At 45.4% G+C, this 21,654-nt stretch overlaps 1 protein-coding gene across 1 annotated transcript; it reads left to right on the top strand.

Annotated features, from left to right (window-relative positions):
* The first annotated feature begins 14,313 nt into the window (after positions 1 to 14,313).
* Positions 14,314 to 20,765, top strand: Clec3b (C-type lectin domain family 3 member B). Its single transcript, XM_085828309.1, has 3 exons — positions 14,314 to 14,557; positions 17,859 to 17,957; positions 20,269 to 20,765. The coding sequence occupies exons 1-3, from the start codon at positions 14,449 to 14,451 to the stop codon at positions 20,667 to 20,669; spliced, it is 609 nt and encodes a 202-aa protein (XP_085684435.1). The 5' UTR covers positions 14,314 to 14,448; the 3' UTR covers positions 20,670 to 20,765.
* The last annotated feature ends 889 nt before the right edge of the window (positions 20,766 to 21,654 follow it).

Genomic DNA, 21,654 nt, shown 5'->3' on the forward strand with positions numbered 1-21,654 from the left:
AAGACAATGTGTGGGAAAGGAGTTTGAGTTTAGACATCCTGGAGGCCGGAAGCAACAGGAGAACTGATCATGTAGGCAGAGAACTAAGCTCAACACCCCTCTGCTTTTCTGGAAGAGGTGGGCATACAGCACTGCCCTTGTTCCCTTAACCTTGCAGGCTATCCACTAACTCTCCCACAGGTGACTCCTGTGTGTTCCTTGAGAAGATGGCACATGGGACAGGTGATGAGTCTATGGAATAGGAGTGTATCCAGAAGACACCTGCTAGGTGTCTCCAGATCTGGATCATGGGAATCCTGGTTCACTTTCTATCCTCAAGTATTGTGAGCCCCATGAGACCAGGCTTGGGTAGCTTGGCCTCTCAAGACCTACCCAACACAGGCACCAGGACACAGACAGGGCCAGAGCCACATACTTGAACAGATGGCCAGGGTCAAAAGCTATTTGTGTTTGGTTTTGAGTATGCGTGGGATCACCCTTGCTTTCATGTTAGAAATCTGTATTCTGCATGCTCTGGCCTTTGAAGGGTGTGGGAAGATAGCCTCAGGCTAGGCCACACTGCTGCTGACACAGGGCCAGCAGGGCTGGGGCTGAAAGGAAACATCTGTGAGGGGTTGTGTGAGGGCCAGCTGCATGCAGAGCCAGAATTTCACATGTTTAAGCAGATCTAGGTGGGGTGCCCAGATCTTGTTTTGTCCAGTTTTGACTTTAAACGTTTTCAAAGCGGTGGAGGAAAACAGAAAAACAAACAAACTGCATTGTGCCTTGACCCTCTTCCCAGTTTTCCACCTCTGCTTCTACACTTAGCACAATAAGATAGCCTTGAGGGTGGAGGGCTTAGCGCACATTTCCTTAGGGAAATATTAATCTAGTGTGTCTGTCCTGGCTGAAACTCAGCCCTCCCTGCTCTCTTCTGACACATGATGGGGACAGTACCACAGATGTGTAGTTTGAGGGGGGTAAAAGTGATAGGGCTCCAGGTTGTCTGTCAGAATCCACTGTGGCGGCTGCACTGGTGCTGTGTGCCTGGCTAGAGAGAAGTGGAGTAGACAAGAGAATATGAATGCTTTACAGATCCATGGTCAGCATGGGTAGCAGATGAGCCAGAATTGCTGTTATGTATCCTTCCGTGCTTTGTACAGGGAAGTGCAAACTGCCCATAAGGGCCCCATACATAGGCTGTGTTCTGAGAGCTGCACCACAAAAGATTAAAAAACAAAATCCAGGCAATGGAACTGGGGTGTATGTAGAAGGCCCTGGATTTAAGCCCAGTACTGTGATGAACAATGGGGTTGGACTCCGGGCAGGAAACTTAGAGGAATAATGGGAAGAAAAGAGAGGAAGGAACCTAGAAAAGGGATGAAGGACATGCTGTCCAGTCACTAGACTCCTGAATGACTGTTCCAGGGGCCACTGGGTAATATTTTGGAGGCCAACCTCAAGCCAAGACAGCAGGCTAGATACTAGATGATCTTTTCTAATCCTCTCCCTCTCCCTGGTTTTTTGTAGTGGTAATGCTTGGTTGCTCCAGAGACTCCACTTGTAGAGTTGTGCCAAGGAAGTGTTAGTGATTCCCCCAAACACACCCAGGAGCCTATCTGGTGCAATTCACAGCAGGGTCTTTATTCTATTCAAGCTAGCTCAGCCCCCTCCCCGATGCAGGATGGCTTGGGGGTGGGGGTGAATGTCTAATTGGAAAGCTACTGTGGCCTTTAACACAATTGGCTGGTATTGGGAGTCATATCATGAACTTCTGCTCCCCTCTGCATTGGTGGTCATTAGGCAGGGGGTGGGCTTATAACCTGGGGTGCAGGTTTGTTGTTTGAGAGAGAGAGAGAGAGTTTTCTAAATCTGGTTCTAAAGGCCACAGGAAGAGTCTCAACCCTGTCTAAAAATTCCAAATTCTCTTCAGAGACTCATTGCAATATCTCTCTCTCTCTCTCTCTCTCTCTCTCTCTCTCTCTCTCTCATTCATTTAATTAATTAATTAATTAATTAATTAATTTATTTGGTTTTTTCGAAACAGGATTTCTCTGTAGCCCTGGCTATCCTGGAACTCACTCTGTAGACCAGACTGGCCTAGAACTCAGAAATCCGCCTGCCTCTGCCTCCCAAGTGCTGGGATTAAAGGTGTGCGCCACCACGCCCGGCTTCATTGCAATCTCTTAACTGTGACCCCAATAAAATCAAAACAAAGCAGGTCACATACAGTGGCATAGGGATACATTATTGTTCCAAAGGGAGGACAAGGAACATAATGCGGAAATACTGGACCAAAGCAAGAGTGAAAACTGACTGGGCTGTAACCTTGGGCTTTACCATATGCACCCCAGTCCCTGAAATAATGACTCTGAAACTTATATATGACTAAATTCTTAGGCCACAAGGTTTTTCTCATTCCCGCTAGCATGTAATTTATTTCTCCCGTTTAAACTATTCTATGTCTTTCACGTGGTTAGTTACCTCTCCTCAGTTTCATATGTCCGTCTCCATCAGCTTTCAGGGAACATCTCTTTCCTGTGCCTGATTCTATCCCAGAATTCTTTCCCTGCTGGAACTCCCACCTCCTATTTCCTGCCTAAGCTAATAGGCCAACAGCATTTTATCAACAGGCGATGCTACCATACATTGCACAGGAGATACTCTCTACACTGGACAAACTCCAAACTCTTTTATACCCATGTCTAAAGTCAATGTGCTCTTCAGATCTCCAACGCCTTTCACACTTCTTGCTCTTTATCTGTTTCCACTCTATTAGTGGTTTTCTCACAGGTACCCCACAGTTCTGCCATCTCCAGTATTTTGGGGTCTCCAAAGCAATCCAGGCTTCATCTTTACAGCTTCACATAATAACCACTCTAGGTTGCCTCCATTCAGGGACATCTCTGACATATGCCTGGCTTCAGTGGCTTTCCTTAGTTGTGGAGAGAGATTCCATAATCCCTTTCTTGTATCCTTGACTCTAAAGCTGGAACCATGTGGCTGAAGTTGCCAAGTTCTGGTACTTGCTGGAGCTGGAACATGGTCCCCTTGTTCAAATACATGTTCATTATGTCTTAGGGTTTTACTGCTGTGAACAGACACCATGACCAGGGCAACTCTTATAAGGACATTTAATTGTGGTTGACTTACAGGTTCAGAAGTTCAGTCCATTATCATCAAGGCAGGAGCATGGCAGCATCCAGGCAGGCATGGTGCAGGAGGAGCTAAGAGTTGTACATAATTCATCTGAAGGCTGCTAGCAGAAAACTCACTTCCAGGCAGCCAGGACTAGGGTCTTAAAGCCCATACCCACAGTGACACACCTACTCCAACAACACTACACCTCCTAATAGTGCTACTCCCTGGGCCAAGCATATTCAAATCATCACACACCAGTTTTCTGTTTTCAGTAGTTCCCTTCACTGCCTACGCTTGACTGTACTGGTACTTGCTCTGTAGATTAGCCTGGCCTTGAACTCAGAGATCTGCCAGCCTCTGCCTTCTCAGGCTGGGATTAAATGTGTGCACCACCACACCTGGTCCCAAACTTTTTAATTCTTTCCATATTATGTTCCTTTTCACAAGTTGCAAGCTTAGCTGGATGGGGTCTTGCTGAGGTTCCTACTCCCTTTATTTGACTTAGTGTCAGGCTTTTCTTTAATCTGTTTACACTTTTCTCCTTCACCTGTACGTTTTGTCGTTTTCTTTGCTCAGTGTGCTCCTTTTCATTATAGACCTACACAAGACTCATAGCCACTAATAGCCACACAACACAGTCAAGCCATGGTAGGTTGTTTGGAAATGTCTGCTGCCGAAGCTATTAATTCATAGCTCTTCAATTTAGTCTCAGACAGACTTTTTTTTTAGACAAGGGCAGGGAACAGCCACATTCTTTACCAAAATACTGCAAGAATCATATCTAGGTCACACGTTAGTACTCTCCTCTGAAACCTCTTGAGCTGGACCCCACAGTTCAAATCACCCTCACTACCACTGTCTTCCATGCTCCTACTAGTATGGCCCATTAAGCCCCACTTAAAGGATTCAACTGCTTTTTTAATCCAAAGTCCCAGTGTATTCCATATTCCTCCAAATAAAATCGTGGTTCGGCCTATCAAGCAATACCCCACTTCTGTTGGTATGAAGAGACACCATGACCGTGGCAACTCTTAAAGAAAACATTTAATTGGGGGCTTGTTGAGCCCTGCTAATTAAGGGTGAGGTTAACACCATACCCCTCTGACTATCCTAGTTCTAGAAAAGGCATTGTAACAGCACAAGTGGAGTTCCTTGTACTCGTGTGGAAGTCTGTGCAATGTGTGTACACCTGTCTCTTTCAAAGTCCTGCAAGTGAAAACAACCCAGGATGTTGCCTACTTCTTACTACAACCCCAAAAGCCTTTAAGGTTCAGACTTTACTTTCTAGATCAAGTAGGGAAGAGTCACTCCCAAGGACAGGTGAAGCCCGCTTGGAATTAATTTTAGGCAGATAGTTCCCAGTGTGCCTCCCTGAGAGTGGCGCATCCTTTCTCCAAAGTGCGTTCTGATCACAGCATCCCCGTGTGGCTTACTTCTGGCCTCCAGGCTTTTCATATGTCTCATTGTCTCCATCTGCATGTCTAGCTTTCTGTCTGCCCCCTTCCTGCCCCTGTTTCTGTCCCCACAGATGCTGTCACTCAGTTACAAGTTCTCCTTTTTCCTTGAGCCCCACATGGACCACCATCCCTAGTCCTCCTTTGCTCTGGCCATGTTAGTTGTCTTCCCACCCTGCCAGCTCTGGCATTTTAGTGCCTAGTGATGCCCCACTGTCAACTCCAGGCACAACATGGGTCCTTGCCATGCATCCCTAGGACCTATTATGACTATGAGGCACTGTGGGCTTACACAGTTCCGGAAATACGCTGGCCCCCTAAGGTTCTCCCATGGTTTGTAAGCCTGGGATAACCTCCCCAGCAAAAGTAGAGTAGGGCCTCCACATTTAGGCCCATTTTGGGAAACAGATCTTGGACTAACACATACTTAGGTTCTTGCTATTTCTTATGCTGGCTGTAATGGAGTCAGTCGGAGGAGAGGAGTTTGGAGAGCAAAGGAATTTTTTGTTTGTTTTCTAAAAGAACTATTAACTTCCTCCTGCATTTTCTACCCACCCAGTTTTCCTGGAAGCAAGACTCCTTGTTACATTATGCAATCATCAGTCCCCAGATTATCCCACTGAGGTTCCAGCTGTCAGTATGAGCCCTCTCCCGCTTACAAAAATGATGGGTGGTGCTCTTTCCATTAGTTAAGGGGATCTGCAGATGTTCTGCTTCCAGCTGGTCACTGGCTGACCATCTAAGTTCCTTCTCCTGGGCCTCGACAACATGCCCCTCCCCAGCCGGATGGATCAAGGCTGGTCCAGAGATCAGAGAAGAGCTGAATGACATAGGTACTGCATCTTTTTTTTTTGGCCTTGAACTCCTGAACTTCCTGCCTCAAACCCTCGAGTGCTGTGATTACAGATGTGTACAATTCTCTGTTTATTACAGATGTGCACAACACCCTGTTTATTACATGCTAAGGACCAAACCCAGGGTTTTGTTTGCTTGCTTGTTTGTTTTTGCTTTTTGAAACAGGGTCTCTCTGTGTAGTCTTGGCTGTCCTGAAACTCACTCTGTAGAGTGGGCTGGCCTCAAACTTAGAGAGCCACCTTCCTGATCCATCTTCTTCCTGAGTGCTTGGATTAAAGGTGTGAGCCACCATGCTCAGCTCAAAACCAGGGTTTCTTGCATGCTAGGCAAGCACTCTACCCTACTACTGAGCTACACCCCCATCCCTGCATTTTGCTTTTTAAAAGGTCATATTCACAGAAAATTCCAACTACTCTACAAAGGACCTTATCTCCAAAAGCCATTTTTGACTAAGTGGTCCATCTGGGCCACCTTGCTGCCTAAAGGTGAAGATGTGGTCATACATTGTACCATCCCCACTGGAGCTGGGACAGGACATAGCTCTGCCCTGTGTGCTTTACATCCCATCAGTTGTCTCCAAGGATCCTTTCCAGAATTATATGTGGAGCTATATTATGTGTTCATCTCTTCCAGCCTGGTGCTGATGGTAGTGTGAGAGCTCCCATTCTGCAGAATCTTCAACACTGGTCAGTTCACACCTTAGGAACTCCTTCAGGCTGGCTGTTCCCACTGATGGGTCCTAAGCATTCTTAAGTATGCTTGATTCCTGGCAGTGAGACACATTTGGTGTCCCATCCAGCAGGACTTAGTTATTCCGTGGGTCAAGAAGGACCAGGGCCTGAAAGAGAAATGAGCGGAGAAAGGGAAGCGAGACCAAGCAAAGTGTTGTCAAGGTCTATTTAATGAAGGCTAGGAGCCTGATTATAAGCACACAGTGAGAGAAAATAGGGAGGGGTCGAGGGGGCATAATAAAATACAGAAAAAGGGATGGACATCTGGGGCAGATGCTGATTACAGGCTTCTTGCAGCTTATCTTGAAATGTGGGCCCTGAAACAGTCCCGGGCACCAAACGGAGGAGACATGGAGGAGGAGGTGAAGCTGCCTTCATCTAAGCAGTTCTAGGCGCCAAGTGAAGGAGGGAGTGAAGCTGGCAGGTGGAGGCAATGAAGGAGGGGGTGACATAATTCCCTTCAAAGGGTCAGCCAGATCTTTAGGGTGAGAGTTACTGGCGGGACTTAGTTTCCCACAGTTTGGTCTCTCATATCTCCCCCTTTTTTCTTTATTAAAGTTGGGGGGTGGCCACGAAAAGAGGGTCGGTGAAGCACCTGTCTTAGGCCTTTTTCGTGGTCCACGTCCAATTACCGAGATAGCTAGACCTTTTCAGGTCCTAGGTGGGCAAGGCCCCTGTCTTAGGCTATGTGAGTTGCCTCCACTCCCAGCACCACATCTTATTCCAATGACTTGATCAGGCCACTGGTAGTTGTGATGGGCATCCAGGCAGTGGACCCACAATAATCCCGTCATTGGGTCACCTTGCAGCCAATAGGCGGTGTGCATCTGGCTCATGGCACCACAAGATCCAGTCATTGGTAACTCCACAGCTTATGGCCCTCAGCCGCTATAAGATCCGGAGATCACCCATTCGATCATTGCTGTTTCCACAGCTTATGGAACCAAGAAGGCTCTGTTTCTGCAGCAAGGGTGGAGAATTGAAGGTCAACGGCTGCCCTTTCTGCATCATCGGATAAGAGGTCTACAACTGAGTCTCCGATGTCTAGTCAGTGGTAGTGGACTGCAACTGTTTTGTTTAATGCAGAATCAATCTGTGACTTAATAAAACTGGTTAATCTGTTAAAAGCCCAAGGGCCAAATGACAAAAGCAACAGAATGCCCACGAAGGGTCCCAAAGGGCTAGAAAGCAAGGTTGAGAGCCAGGGTTTGATTACACACATCAAACAGGGGTGAGGGGGGAAGCATCTGGGGTCCCAAAAGACAGAGACCAATACCAGATATTTGGCCAAGAGTCAGCCCTTCTTAAGACTCTAGATGCCATCTCAGAAAGGAAGTATCACTGGTGGCAATCACCTCTCCAAAAAGGGCTATTCCTTCATAAAATGGAGGCTGGGACGAATAACAAATCTAACAATCCCTAGCAAGGGTAAAATTGGCCTCATGAATGGCTTGTAGTGAGGCACTAACCATGGTAACAATAAGTTCTGCCATACATAACTTTAATAAGAACTCTAAACTTACGTTGCTAAGCTTGCCCTGAGATTTCTAACTCTATGTAGTGGATAGTAAAGCCTGATTTCTTTCACTATCTCTCTAACAATACTAGAGGTAATTCTGAATGTCACTGAATAGGCAACATTCTTCTAATATCTGAAATTTCTGTCTTTGTAGCCTTAATATTTGCTATATCTAGCCCTATTGCTGAAACTACTACTTCCAAGACATTAACCTTTGCCTCCAATTTTAATCTTATAATAAGTTGCTCTGACAAAGCTATGGAAATATTCTTATGCATATCATTAACAAAATGAGCAGTATGTAGCTGCTGATCTAAAGCTGTGGTAGATATTGAAGTTAAAATTGCAATTAAAGCAGTAAATCCTAAAATTGCTCATTTGACCTTTTCCAAGTTTGCATTCCCGGATTTTTAAGCCAAGGATCATTTCCTAACTCTAACAGGCAGCAAAACATAAGCAGGTCTCTTTAACAAAATGATAACAGCAGATTCCTTATCTAAATTAGGATCTACACAATTAGTTAATTGACAACAATTACAATGAATATGAAAAGACTTGTCAAGATTGGTGATCTTAACTCTTAAAATTATCTAACAGTATTAGGTAAGGTACACAAGCTTTCACAGCTATAGGAGAGTTGGCCTGAATGGCCAAAAGCAGTGTCTCTGACGAAATCTTGACAAATACACTAGCAGTCCCTCTGCCTCACAGGTCATCATTTTTAGTTGTCCCCAAGTTGACACCAGGTCAGCTCTCCTTGCTGTAGCCCATGGAGGAAATAGGAAGTTTCTTCATCTTGTTTGCAAGTGGCTGCTCTCCCTGATTCCTCTTTCTCTGTGCGCTCAACACAGGTTTCTTGTCACCAGTGTCAGGGCACTCAGGAACTCACAGGTCAGCCTGTCACACGAATCATTCTGGAAGCTAGCATGCTTCTGCAGCATTCTGTGGAAAAAACAGAGACACTCCCTCTCTCCCCCATATTAACTTTCTGTTCAGGATCATGCCATGTGTCAATAAGTGGATTCTTTTCATCTCACCTAGACATGATTATGTCTAGTTTTAGGATACTATAAGGCATTTATTAAGTTCTTTGACATCCAAATTTCAAAATTCTTAAAAATAAAAGTATGATTTAAATAATGTGCACGGGGGTATAATTTCTCCCCTTCTTTGTTTTTAAGAAGATAGAGTTTTTAAAGTTCCACAATCCCTTGTCTTTGAGAATTATTAAATTGTTGACAAAACATCTCAAATACTTGACTGTTATAGTCAGTTTTAATATAACATGGGGAGTGACTAATTACACTTTCAATTGTTTCTCTTGAAGAGCGGTTGTAACTAGAATGCTTGAAAAGTTATTAATAGTCACATGTGTATAAATTTATTTACTTATTAATCAGAAATAAGAGCATTCATTTGCAGCAATTGATTAAGTATAGGTCTTCAAGAATTAACACCATTATGTGGAAACAGGTAGGAACTGAGGACGACAAGAGCAAATGTTTTACAATTTGACATACACATTCTCCAAAATTACCAAAATATTATCTTAAACCATTACTGTTTTGAATATATAAAGAACGAGATTATATAGTCAATTTTTAAAAGTATGATGAGCACGTTCAACTATTCCTTGTCCCATGGGATTATAAGGAATTCCAGTTTTATGTTTGATGCCAAATTCTTTACAAAATGAAGTAAAATTCTTGCTAGAATAGGATGCCCCATTATCTGTCTTAATAAGTTTAGGCAATCCCATGGCATTAAAGGCTTGTAGGCAATGATCAATTACATTTTTAGAGGCCTCTCCTGCATGCAGAGAAGCAAAAGGAAATCCTGAACAAGTGTCAATACAAACATATATATATATTAATTTTCCAGATTCCGCATAATGTGTTACATCCATTTGCCAAATATGATTAGGCATAAGACCTTGTGGATTAACTCCTAAATGTGGCACTGGAGATAATGTAATACATTTAGGACATTGTTTTACAATATCTGGCTCTTTGCCAAAATAAGTTAGTGCTTGCTTCTTTCCAAGGATAATCATCTGAGCTACTGCTTCATAATATGGCAAGATATTATGTTTAGGAGAAATCCTTGAATGTATCCACATTAGAGGAGACTTTTGCCATAACAATCCTGTAGGCATATGAATCGTATTAAAAATTAACAGATGTAAATGCAAAGAGTAATCTATATAAGTGACAAATTGCTCTTCAATAGCTTTTTCCACTTGTTGTAAGGCCAGCAATCCTTCTGAGGTTAAAGATCTAGGGGAGATTGGATTAGAACTCCCTTTGAGACTATTAAACAAAGGTTTCAACTCCCTTGTAGTATGCTTTAAATAGGGGCAAAACCAATTAATATCACCTAACAATTTTTGAAAATCATTCAAAGTCCTTAAGTTGTCTCTGCGAATAACTATCTTCTAGGGAAAAACAGCTTGATTAGTAAGTCTAAAACCCAAATAATTATAAGGATCCTGAGTTTGTATCCTTTCAGGAGCTATCTGTAATCCTTATCAGTTAAAGCTTTATGTAAACCTCTATAACACAAAAGCAAATCCTGGGGGTCTTTTCCAGGCAACCCAGGGCAATTTCTTAACTGTCCAAAAACAGTCTTCTTAAAGGAACAGTATTTTTTCTTATAAGTTGCATAAGCGATTGCAAGCTTGAGAATTAATATGATCTGAGGGATGAACAATTTTAAGCAATTGTAAGCTCTGAGATATAATATTGACTATTAATATACAACTTAAAGTTTGATTGTTCAACATTTTAAAACACCATCTCCAGCACACAATTTAATTATCTGTGCTGAAGGAGGAAGAAAACTCAAAAGAATAAGTGTGTGATCCAATTCACATATACTTTTCTCCCATAGAAAGGCTGTTTTTTAAACACAGTAAATGGGATGCATGCATGCATGAATTTATAGAAGGTACAGAAACATGCATAAAAACAATTTTTAACTTATCTTTTGGATAATGATTATCAGTTTTATTTAAAATGATGGTATGCAATAGAGAAAATATTAATATTCTGTAATAACCAAATTAATGGCTGTTTGGAACAAGGAACAGACACTTAGTCAGGTTCTTAAGACACAATTTTTGTTATAGTTTTTCTAAAATATATGAATTTATCTTACAATTCTTTATTAGCACCACAGTGGCCTAATAGGATGCTAAAACTTTACTTTGAGGTGAAGAAGGATGATTTTATAACAATGTTTTCTCTTGCCAAAGATTTGTTGTGGGCACATAAATAGAATAAGCAGGTAATATTTATTTACCATTGATTATAATTGATAACAATTGATCACAGAAGTTTCCTCTGCTTTCTGTGAAACCTTCTTGTTTCTCACCAGTAATTTTGAATCTCACTACATAGCACCTAACAAAGGTTTAAGTCTTAGCCAATTAACATCTCCTGGAAGCTTTTAAAACTAAAATTTTGAAGCAAATAATTTTTCCTTCTTAGATTTTTCTGTACTACAATTTTCTAATATAGCTAAAAACCTTAAGTATTAAAAGATATTGCCTCTGAATTTTATCTGGAGTAACAGCTACTCCCCAGAACTTAAAAAGCTCATTGTGTGAGAGCAAGGACTTAAAAGCATTAGTTACTAAAATACTTTTCACTTAGGAAACAATATACATATACATATAAGTAAACTCTGTACACTATAACTTTATATAAAGTAGGCAAGTCAAATTGCAATGTCCTGATAAATTCCATAGCCTGATTGACCTTTTATAAACTTTAAATTTAAACTTTATTTAGAACAACATCTGGCTAGGTCTGCAATAAGGCTCTTTTAGCTAAAAGGGATTTTTCCCTGAAGGCAGGGAGAGGTGAGGTCCCAAGAACTTCCCTAGTCACGGTTTTCGGAACAAAAGAAGTGCCACACAAGCCTCACTGAGGCTGCTCCGAGCTGAGCTCCGCATCAACCCAAACGCAAACATTTCTCAATCTGAGCACCCTGCCAGAGTCCTGGCCCAAAGATTTTCCCTATTTTGAAGTATCTTTAAAGACCTGTTTTCCTGGGTTCATTCATGCCACATGTTGTTTAGAATGACTCCAACCCTGAGTTCCCAATTTTAAGCTAACTTTCTGTTACAAGCAAAAGGCTGCCTGCCCCTTTAAGAGCTGTGTTTGCAATTGGCTCCCAGCAGGGCTTTTCCAGCTGTACTTGACTCCCAGCCACAGTGCAGTGTAACTTATCAGTTTCTGCTGTGCAAATTGAGACTGCCTTTTAAACAAGTTAAACTAAATCAAAGGATGGACAGCCAGCAGATAAAGTTTTAACCATTTTTTTTCAACATGAAACACAGAACAATACTCATTCAAACAACAAAACAAAAACAAACATAAATTGACAGACATATGAATAATTTGGTGCACCAAGAACAGACAATAGACAGATAGGGAATAGAACTTGATGTCTCAAAGGGACCCAGATATCCTAACCAGAACTAAGACTATCTCCATAGGAGCTAGAGAGGAAGCAGGACGTCTCCCAATTTCCTTCTGTCCCTAGAAGAGCTCTGAAATAGCTTATTTTCATTTTCTCTCTTTTTTGTTAAAAGGTCCCAAACAGGGGATAACTGCTTTTCTGAAACTTATTCTCTCTCTCTCTCATGTTCAAATTCTAATTCTTTATCTCCTTCTTCTGGGAATTCTGCCAGAGAAGGGAGAGGAGGCACAGTGGTAACTTCTGATAGTTACTCCCCAATAAGAAAAGATGGTTGCAGGGACCGCATCAGGACCCTCTTTAGCTAGTTTATCATTTAAATCTCTGCCTACCTTTCACCATTTTTTACGTTGTATCTCTGCCCTGTCAATGATAAACTAGGGGCATGCTTGATCTATAAAACTAAAAAGGGTTATCAAATCTTTTTTCTTAACTCAAACTCCCCTTTCCCTGAGTGAAGCTTTCAGGTCTCTGATGAAGACCACTTCCTTTGACAGTTTAGTTCCCATTTCTTAGCGGAGACGAATCACTCACCCAGGACGGCTTCTCCTACTTATTCTGGAGCCGGGCGGCGTGGTGGCGCACGCACGCCTTTAATCCCAGCACTCGGGAGGCAGAGGCAGGCGGATTTCTGAGTTCGAGGCCAGCCTGGTCTACAAAGTGAGTGCCAGGACAGCCAGGGCTACACAGAGAAACCCTGTCTCAAAAAAACCAAAAAAAAAAAAAAAAAAACCAAAAAAAAAAAAAAACCAAAAAAACCAGTTTATTCTTCTAGTCGCAACGAACTTCTCTTGGAGCTAGTCTCCAGGGTCTCCGCTGGGCGAAGGTCCGTGTCTCGAGCCCCACGTTGAAGGCACCACTTGTCCCGTCCAGCAGGACTTAGTTCTTCCGTGGGTCGAGAAGGACCAGGGCCTGAAAGAGAAATGAGCGGAGAAAGGGAAGCGAGACCAAGCAAAGTGTTGTCAAGGTCTATTTAATGAAGGCTAGGAGCCTGATTATAAGCACAAAGTGAGAGAAAATAGGGAGGGGTCGAGGGGGCATAATAAAATACAGAAAAAGGGATGGACATCTGGGGCAGATGCTGATTACAGGCTTCTTGCAGCTTATCTTGAAATGTGGGCCCTGAAACAGTCCCGGGCACCAAACGGAGGAGACATGGAGGAGGAGGTGAAGCTGCCTTCATCTAAGCAGTTCTAGGCGCCAAGTGAAGGAGGGAGTGAAGCTGGCAGGTGGAGGCAATGAAGGAGGGGGTGACATAATTCCCTTCAAAGGGTCAGCCAGATCTTTAGGGTGAGAGTTACTGGCGGGACTTAGTTTCCCCACAGTTTGGTCTCTCACAATTTGGGTTCCCCAGCATCTCTCTGCCATGGTCTGAATCCTTGAGTAGAATGTTGCATTCTGTACTTACATGCCAGGAGGACTCAAGGCTTTGGATGGCTTGTAGCAGTAAGACCCTTTTAGGGACAGCTGGGAGTCAGATGTTTCTGCATGCTTATGTTGACTACACATATGGATTTCTCTGGATATGTTCACATTCACAGGAGCCCACTGATAACCCTTCTTTTAAGCCCACTGTTTTACTAGGGTCTGCTTATGCCATTGGTGTTCCTGTGGTCTCGGCCATCACTCCCCTGCTTACAGGGCTCCTTCTTCCCATGCTTGGAATCCAGCACTGTTGCAGAACCTCCACCTTCCTGGCTATGCCTCCCTCTGTCCTGCAGAGCTTTGATACCCCTCACTGCACATCCAGGAGACATCACCCTGGCTCCCTCTCTGGCACCTCTGCTTTTGGGTCCCTTCTCTGCTCTGGTCCCCTCTTTTGCTCTGTCTCTCTTATGGCTTCAGGACAGATTTTTGAGGGAAAAAATGTGAGGAAGGACCCCCAGTTCCCTCAACAAAATGGGAAAGGACAATTCTGTGGGTGCAGAGACTCATTAAGCCAATGTTAGGCCCAACCTGGCTCCTGTGAGAGATGATCATTGGGTGGATTGAACAATGACAGCTTTTGGCTATCTGTCAGAATCCTTTGAAATGCTGACTTTCTGGGAGCCTGGCCAGGCTGCTGGGTGTTTGTCCACAGCAGTGTAGCTATGGTTCCCAAGCCTTTCTCCTTTGGCAGGCTTGCTTCACTTTTTTCTCTCTCTCTCTTTCTTTTTTACATGTCTTCAGCCAAGTTTTGGGAGGGTTTCCCAGGCCGAGGTCCTTGTGTCCACAGCCTTAAGACGTGCAGCCCAGGCTGCAGTGGCCACTGCTTTCTGACCCAGGCACTGCAGGCAGCAGCAGCAGTATGGGATTTTGGGGCACCTACCTGCTCTTCTGCCTCTTCTCCTTCCTGTCCCAGGTCACTGCAGAGTCACCCACTCCCAAGACCAAGAAGGCTGCAAATGCCAAGAAAGGTAAGAAGGGGGCAGCTGTCCCTCCCAATGCCCTAGGAGCAGCTTTTTCCTTTATCTTCTGGGGAGCAGTCACAGTCTGGGGACAGCTACCCTCCTGGTTACCTCATGATCCTCCCTCCATATCTGATTTTGGTGAGTCCTTCTGGGACCTTTGGTGAAAGACCCTCTGGTGCTTGGGGATTTCTCACAGCAAGGATGGCTGTCAGAGATTTGAGTCCCTGACTCTTAGACCGGAGAATAACCTTACTAGGTTTTATAAACTAACATCTGCTCCTCCTCTGGCACCCAACACGTTAGAGAAATCAAACCTCCGGGTTGGAGATGGCCAGTTCCCAACAGGGAGCACCAGACTGGGTTTCCTCAACTGTGAGCCCAGAAGGGTGGAATTTGCTCGAAGATTAGCAGACAACATTTAATAATATACATAAAGTCCTCCATAGACAAACTTTTGCTTGGCACCCAGAGGGGGAATGGGGAGAGATGGACTTTTACTTCCATGGGGTGTCAGCCTTGTTCCCTCAGATGAGCTCAGAGCATCTCTGCTCTCCTCTGAAAAGTTGAGGCTGCAAGACCTACCTCCATAGTCCTGTCAGCAGTGAGGTCATCCTGGGATGGGTGGGGAACGTTCTGGTAATGACTGAGGCTGTCACCCTACAGGACTTGGAGGATGGCAGGAAGAGTCAGAGAGATGGGGCCCTAGAACCCAGCCAAAGAGAGGGGAGGGTGTGAAGAAATCTACAGGCCCTCTGAACCTCCACAGTGAACTATACAAATCAGCATCTTGGAACACAAGGCTACAGCAAAGAACAGGCAGAATCCAGTGGTAGGGTGCTTGCTTACCCAGTGGCTGCAGGAAACTGAGTTTGATCCAGAACATTACATAAAATCCAGAGTGAAGGAAAACACTTTAACCACAGCACTCTGGAAGTGGAGGCAGGAGAATTATAATTTAAGGTTATCTTCAACTGTATAGCAAATTTGAGGCCAGCCAAGGCTACAGAACCCATCTCAAAAAAAAAAAAAAAAAAAAAAAAAGTAACAAAACAAAACTCCAGGATTAGAGTTAAGCCGCTTCCTTCCTGCTGTGCTCTAGTATGCAAGCTGCCTATAGTGTGACTTCCTGGTTCTGTCCTCAGAACTTTAAATAAACAAACAAGATAAAGCTGAGTGTGGTGGTGGACACCTTTAATCTCAGGACTCTGGAGGAGTTTGAGTCCAGCCTAGGGGTTCCAGGCCAGGCAAGACTGTATAGGGAGACTCTGTCTTAAAAATAGGCAAAACCAAAATACTGAAGACTGAGTTTACAATGTGAACAAAATTCAAAACAGAATGGATACTATATTATCAGCCCTTTGACAAAGGAATTTATCATAGCCATACAAGTATGGAGATGAATCCTGCTAGCCTGAACAACTAACATATATCAGTGATTATTTAGAAAATTTGAATGGACTGACTAAAAGTAAATGTCTGTTGTATGTGTGGAGAACTATTCCAGAAAGATCCCAAATGTAACAGAGATGACTTCTGCAGGGAACAGTCTGGATTGGAAAAGAGATTTTAGGGGTTGTTTTTCTTTCTTTCTTTCTTTCTTTCTTTCTTTCTTTCTTTCTTTCTTTCTTTTTTTTTTTTTTTTTTTGATTTTTCGAGACAGGGTTTCTCTGTGTAGCCCTGGCTATCTTGGAACTCACTCTGTAGACCAGGCTGGCCTCGAACTCAGAAATTTGCCTGCCTCTGCTTTCCAAGTGCTGGGATTAAAGGTGTGTACCACTATGCCCGGCTGTTTTGATTTCTTAAGTCAGATGAATATAATTGTCTACAAAATGCTCATTTTAAAATAGGAGGACTGAATACCCTGTATGGTTCATTGCCAGCATTGCCACCAGGGCATGCCATGTGAGGGATACATGTCCAAAGCAAACAATTTCTGAATGTGAAAAATGATTGCCAGTTTCTCAAGTTCTCATCAGTCTTGTAAATCATGTCATGTGGGGAAGGGGAGGATCAGAGTAGGGGTCAGTCTTCAGTAATGGCCACACTCAAGCACTGGTCCCAGATGGCTCCCATGGAACCCTGAACTAAAATTATCACAATGACTCACAGCATCTACATTACCCCGTGCTGGTGCTACAAGTGAACGTACACAGAGCTTGTGTGAACCCAGAGATTGAAGCCAAGGCTCAGAGTGACCTGGTTGCTGGCTCCAACCCTATCTGCTCTGCTCTTGTCCTCTGGGTGTGACTTTCCCCACACTTGATGATCACTGGACCACTGGGTTTTGTACATCCAAGTCTGTGTCTTGGCCACAGTTCCTTGGCAAGGCTTCTAGTGGGTGAACTCTGACCTCATCAATGTGGATTTCACATGAAATGGCCCTTGGAGGTGACTCCCTCCCCTTTGCCTCAAGCCAGACCTTTCCTGGGAACCCCTGGGACTTCAGAAAGACAGGGGTTCACCTACAGCTCTCATCTCTCTCTCTCTCACACACACACACACACACACACACAGAGACACACACACTGTCTCTCACCTATACCTGCTGATGCACAGGCAGTCCCTATCAGAGATGCCATGTACCATGAAGCAGATGGGAAGTCTGTGGCTACTTGGGTCAGGGCCATGGGCTACCATCCTAGACAGGTCATTTAAATCTGGCCTCAGTTTCCTTGTGAAATGGTGGAGATTCAAGATGGTATTTGTCCATGCCATAGGGCAGGTTGTGAGCACGGTTAAGGTGGTGCACAACAAGCTCCAGTCTTTCTGCAGTGGTTACTCTGTGGGAAGTGGCTTCCCTGCTCTTCCCGAGCTGCAGCTGAGGTGGGTGGGGGACACATGCCCTGTGCTGTGTCATTTCTCCTGGGAGTGCTGTTGTCATCTCATTGTATGAGAAGGTGGAGCTATGTTGGTGAACACGTCAACTCAACTCAGTCAAGGGCTTGCTCTCTTGATTTGTCCCCCATAATCAGCCCTGTGCCCCCCTCTACCCCTGAGTCCTAGGGGCATTGACTTCTGTGATTTTGTAACCCATGGTCCTACTGGAACTGATGAAATGGCTGCTTCCTCAAGTCCTGCTAATCCCAGCCCCACCATGACAAATGCAGGATAGAGAAGCCTGAGAGAAACCAGGAACAGGCAACAAGGTCCCACTGGAGGGTGAGTTCCTGAGACAGAGAGCAGAGGAAAGAACACCAAGAGACCTAGGCTGGGAGAAGGAATTTCCTCTTGCTTCTTTGGGGCTGGCAGATGGGGAAGGGAACATCTGCCTACCTTGGGTTTTCATTGTCTCATGCCTCTGTCGTAGATTTGGTAAGCCCAAAGATGTTTGAGGAGCTCAAGAACAGGATGGATGTCCTGGCCCAGGAGGTGGCCCTGCTGAAGGAGAAGCAGGCCTTACAGACTGGTAAGTGCAGGATAGCTGTTTGGAGGAACACACACTTAAGAAGGGGTAACAGGCAACATGAGGAAGAAAGCTGTTTCCAGCCAGTGCCAAGCTCGAGTCCTCACATGCTTCCTCAGGGAAGGTTGCCTTACTTACATCTGTAAGACCCACCCGGTCAGGCATAGTTGGGTAGGTCACAGCTAGAGGGTATGGAGGTGGGGTGCTCCAGAGGCCAGAAGGCACTCCAACAGGAACCTAACACTGTCCAGTGGAAGTGAGAGTTCTGGAGTCGGGCCAGTCACAGAGGAACTGTACTCAGTAGCCTGACAGCCCTGGGGCACACTGCTGCATACTTTCTCCCTGCCCATCCCTCTGCATCTCTGCAGCTTTACAGATGGTCTCTGAATCGCAGCAACCGGGCCAGCATCTGTCAGTCCCAGTATAAAGACCTGCCAGCTGATGGGGGCTGGAGTGATGGCATAGCTACTGAGGATGCTTGCTGCTTTCACAGAGGACCAGAGTTTGATTCTTATTGCCACGTCTGGTGGCTCACAACTGCCTGTAACTCCAGTTCCAAAGGACCTAACGATTTCTGTCCTCCACGGGCACTTCATATCATGTGCATTAACCCCCAACACTACCAACACACACACATACACACTTTAAAAATAAAAATAAGGCATGGTAGCTCATGTCTTTAATCCCAACACTCAGGAGGCAGAGGTAGGCGAATCTCTGTGAGCTCAAGGCTAGCCTGGTCTACAAAATGAGATCCAGGCTACTCAGGGTCATACAGTAAGACTCTATCTCAAAAACAAAAACAAATAATAATAAGATAAATTACAAAAAAAAAATCTTGGGGCTGGAGAGATGGCTTAGTCATTGAGAGCACTAACTGCTTCTCCAGAGAACCTGGGTTCAGTTCCCAGCACCCACATAGTGACTCACAGCCACCTATAATTCTAGCTCCAAGGGATTTAATGCCTTTTGTCCTGAGGACAACCCCACACAGATGTGATATACACTCACACAGGTACATGTACATACATATAAAAAACTTCTAAAAATAAACTATTAAAAAAAAAAAGATGGACTGAGGCAGAGGGATTCTCATGGTCACCCAGCTGGGAGTGACAAAGCAGGACCAGGGCCTCATAGCTTGGGCACTCTAGTGGCCAGGAGAGCCAGCTTTTACTCTCTTGCTTGGGGAAGCCCAAACAGACTGGCCATCCACTCTGCCAGGCCAGTCCTCTTTCATGTTAGTTGTCCCTCTCCATCACGGTCATCTTGCATGTCTCTATTCTTATTCTCTACCCACCCTGTGACCTTGCCTCTGTTCTGTAGTGTGCTGTGAGCATACCTTGTGTGTGCTTGGCTCTGGGCTATGTATACAATGCATCTGAGTGTGTTGTGGGTGTGCTTTAGAGTCTGTGGCTAAACACTTCTATGAGGCCTAGCTGTCAAATCCCTCAGGGACATGGGAATGTTTCTCTTGAATATTCGCTGGGTGGGAATGGCTAAGTGCAAGGGGTAGGGCCAATATGGAGCTCTGACATATGTGACCCTGCAGCAAAAACCACACACTCCATCTGCCTGATGCAGAAATTAAGCTAAACACAAACTGCAACATCAAGCTCACCATGGGCACCTTCCTCCTAACCTGGGAGACCAGTGTTGCCCTGAACACTCTAGTTTAGTGTGGCTTTTGAAATGGCCATTCCTTATCTTTTTTTTTTTTTTTTTTTTTTGCCACACATGCTCCCAAAGTCCCAGTTCCACTCACCCAGCCAGGGACCTGGTCTGAGCAGAGGTCCCCTGTGTTGATCCCCTGTGTAGAAGCTTGCTGGCCCTCAGACAGGAGTGGTAGATCCTGAGTAACCAGAGTGGGGTCTCTAGTTCTAGTAGGTAAATGTCTAGCAGTATGAGCTAGTAGCTTGATCCCAGGGAGGGGCCTGGTGACAGGCTCATCCTAGAAGGCTCTGGTTGGTTGGGGAAGCTGCCTTTGAGATGGGATGGGCTGAGGTCCCTGTTCCTGGTGCTTGTAGCCCAGGAAACTATCAGGGACCAGGTGACTTCTTCACTCCCTTTATCTCTGGAAGTCAGTGACCCTAGCTAAGTGGCCCTTTGCAGCAGAGGTGTGTCCATTCCAGGAGCAGGGCACCATGTCCTTTCTTACTGGGCTCTTCAGTGTCTGCCACAGCAGGGTCCTGAAGCGAGAGCAAGCAGGCTTCAGGAGATGGATGGGATGGGATGAAGGGTGGGAGTCAGCCTGGAAGAGGTTTCTTGGCCTCGGAGCATCCAAACCTTCTGTGACAGCCATCTCTCCCTTCAGTGTGCCTGAAGGGCACCAAGGTGAACTTGAAGTGCCTCCTGGCCTTCACCCAACCGAAGACCTTCCATGAGGCGAGCGAGGACTGCATCTCGCAAGGGGGCACGCTGGGCACCCCGCAGTCAGAGCTAGAGAACGAGGCACTGTTCGAGTACGCGCGCCACAGCGTGGGCAGCGATGCGGAAATCTGGCTGGGCCTCAACGACATGGCCGCGGAAGGCGCCTGGGTGGACATGACCGGCGGCCTCCTGGCCTACAAGAACTGGGAGACGGAGATCACGACACAACCGGACGGCGGCAAAGCCGAGAACTGCGCCGCCCTGTCTGGCGCAGCCAACGGCAAGTGGTTCGACAAGCGATGCCGCGATCAGTTGCCCTACATCTGCCAGTTTGCCATTGTGTAGTCCAGCCTCTACTAGCCCAGCCCCGAGCGGAGGGGCAGGGCCTGGGCCAGGGAGTGGTGTGAACCACAAAGAGGAGAAGGCTGTTGAAGGGTGGGGCTTGTGGGCTTGCTATATGGGCGGGGGGTGGGGATGGGGGTGGGTGGGCTGAGCTGAACATTGGTGAGTGGGGCGGGCCTGGTGGTTCTCAGGGAGAGACAAGTTGTTGCAGGGCCCAGAGGGGCGGGGAGACCTTCTGTTCCTCTCTCTGCTTGGTTTTTGCAAATAAAGTTGGTGCAGAATTCCTGAAGTTGGCTGGTCGGCAGATTAGGGCGGGAAGAAGATTCCAGGAGCCTGGTCCCAAACCCAGGAGAGCCATTTCCAGTCTGCTTTCTGTAGAGACTAATTCCCTCTGTTGGAATACAACACACATTCCAATTCTGGCAGGCATGTTTGGGATATGGGGCGGGGCTATCCCTTCTCTTGTTGGGGATCCATCTGGGAGAAACATAGGCACGCAGGGGGCTTTTGTGGAGTAAAGGATGAGTGGGGTATCAAGGCTTCCCAAGAAGATTCCCATCTGCCTCTATTGTCCCAGGAGGCTGGTCCAGGAGCCAAATATAACAGTTGCCAACACTGCCTGGCTAGCGTGTTCTTTTCCCTCCCACTACTTACAGCCAGCCAGGGCTTCCACATTGCTTCTTATCAGCACAGAGAATCATTGAGCCTACCATACTGCAGGAACTTATATGTAGTCTGTTTTTTTGTTTTTGTTTTTGTTTTGTTTTTTTCACCCAGGACAGTATGTGTTATTATAACTGGGCTGATTCTACAGGCCTGGGCCTTCCCACCACCATGGTCTCACATGACCAGAACTCTCCAAAAATGAAATACAGTAGCCTCATCCCTCCCCTTCCTCAAGTGGCTTCTAGTGTAACCTGGCCTAGACCACCTCTGTGGACCCAGCTCTGATGATAGTGTGATTGATTGGGGCAGGAGAAAGCTTGTA

This window comes from Mus caroli, unplaced genomic scaffold (genome assembly GCF_978045245.1).
Source record: "Mus caroli unplaced genomic scaffold, Mus_caroli_1 scaffold_11, whole genome shotgun sequence".
Taxonomy (NCBI): domain Eukaryota; kingdom Metazoa; phylum Chordata; class Mammalia; order Rodentia; family Muridae; genus Mus; species Mus caroli.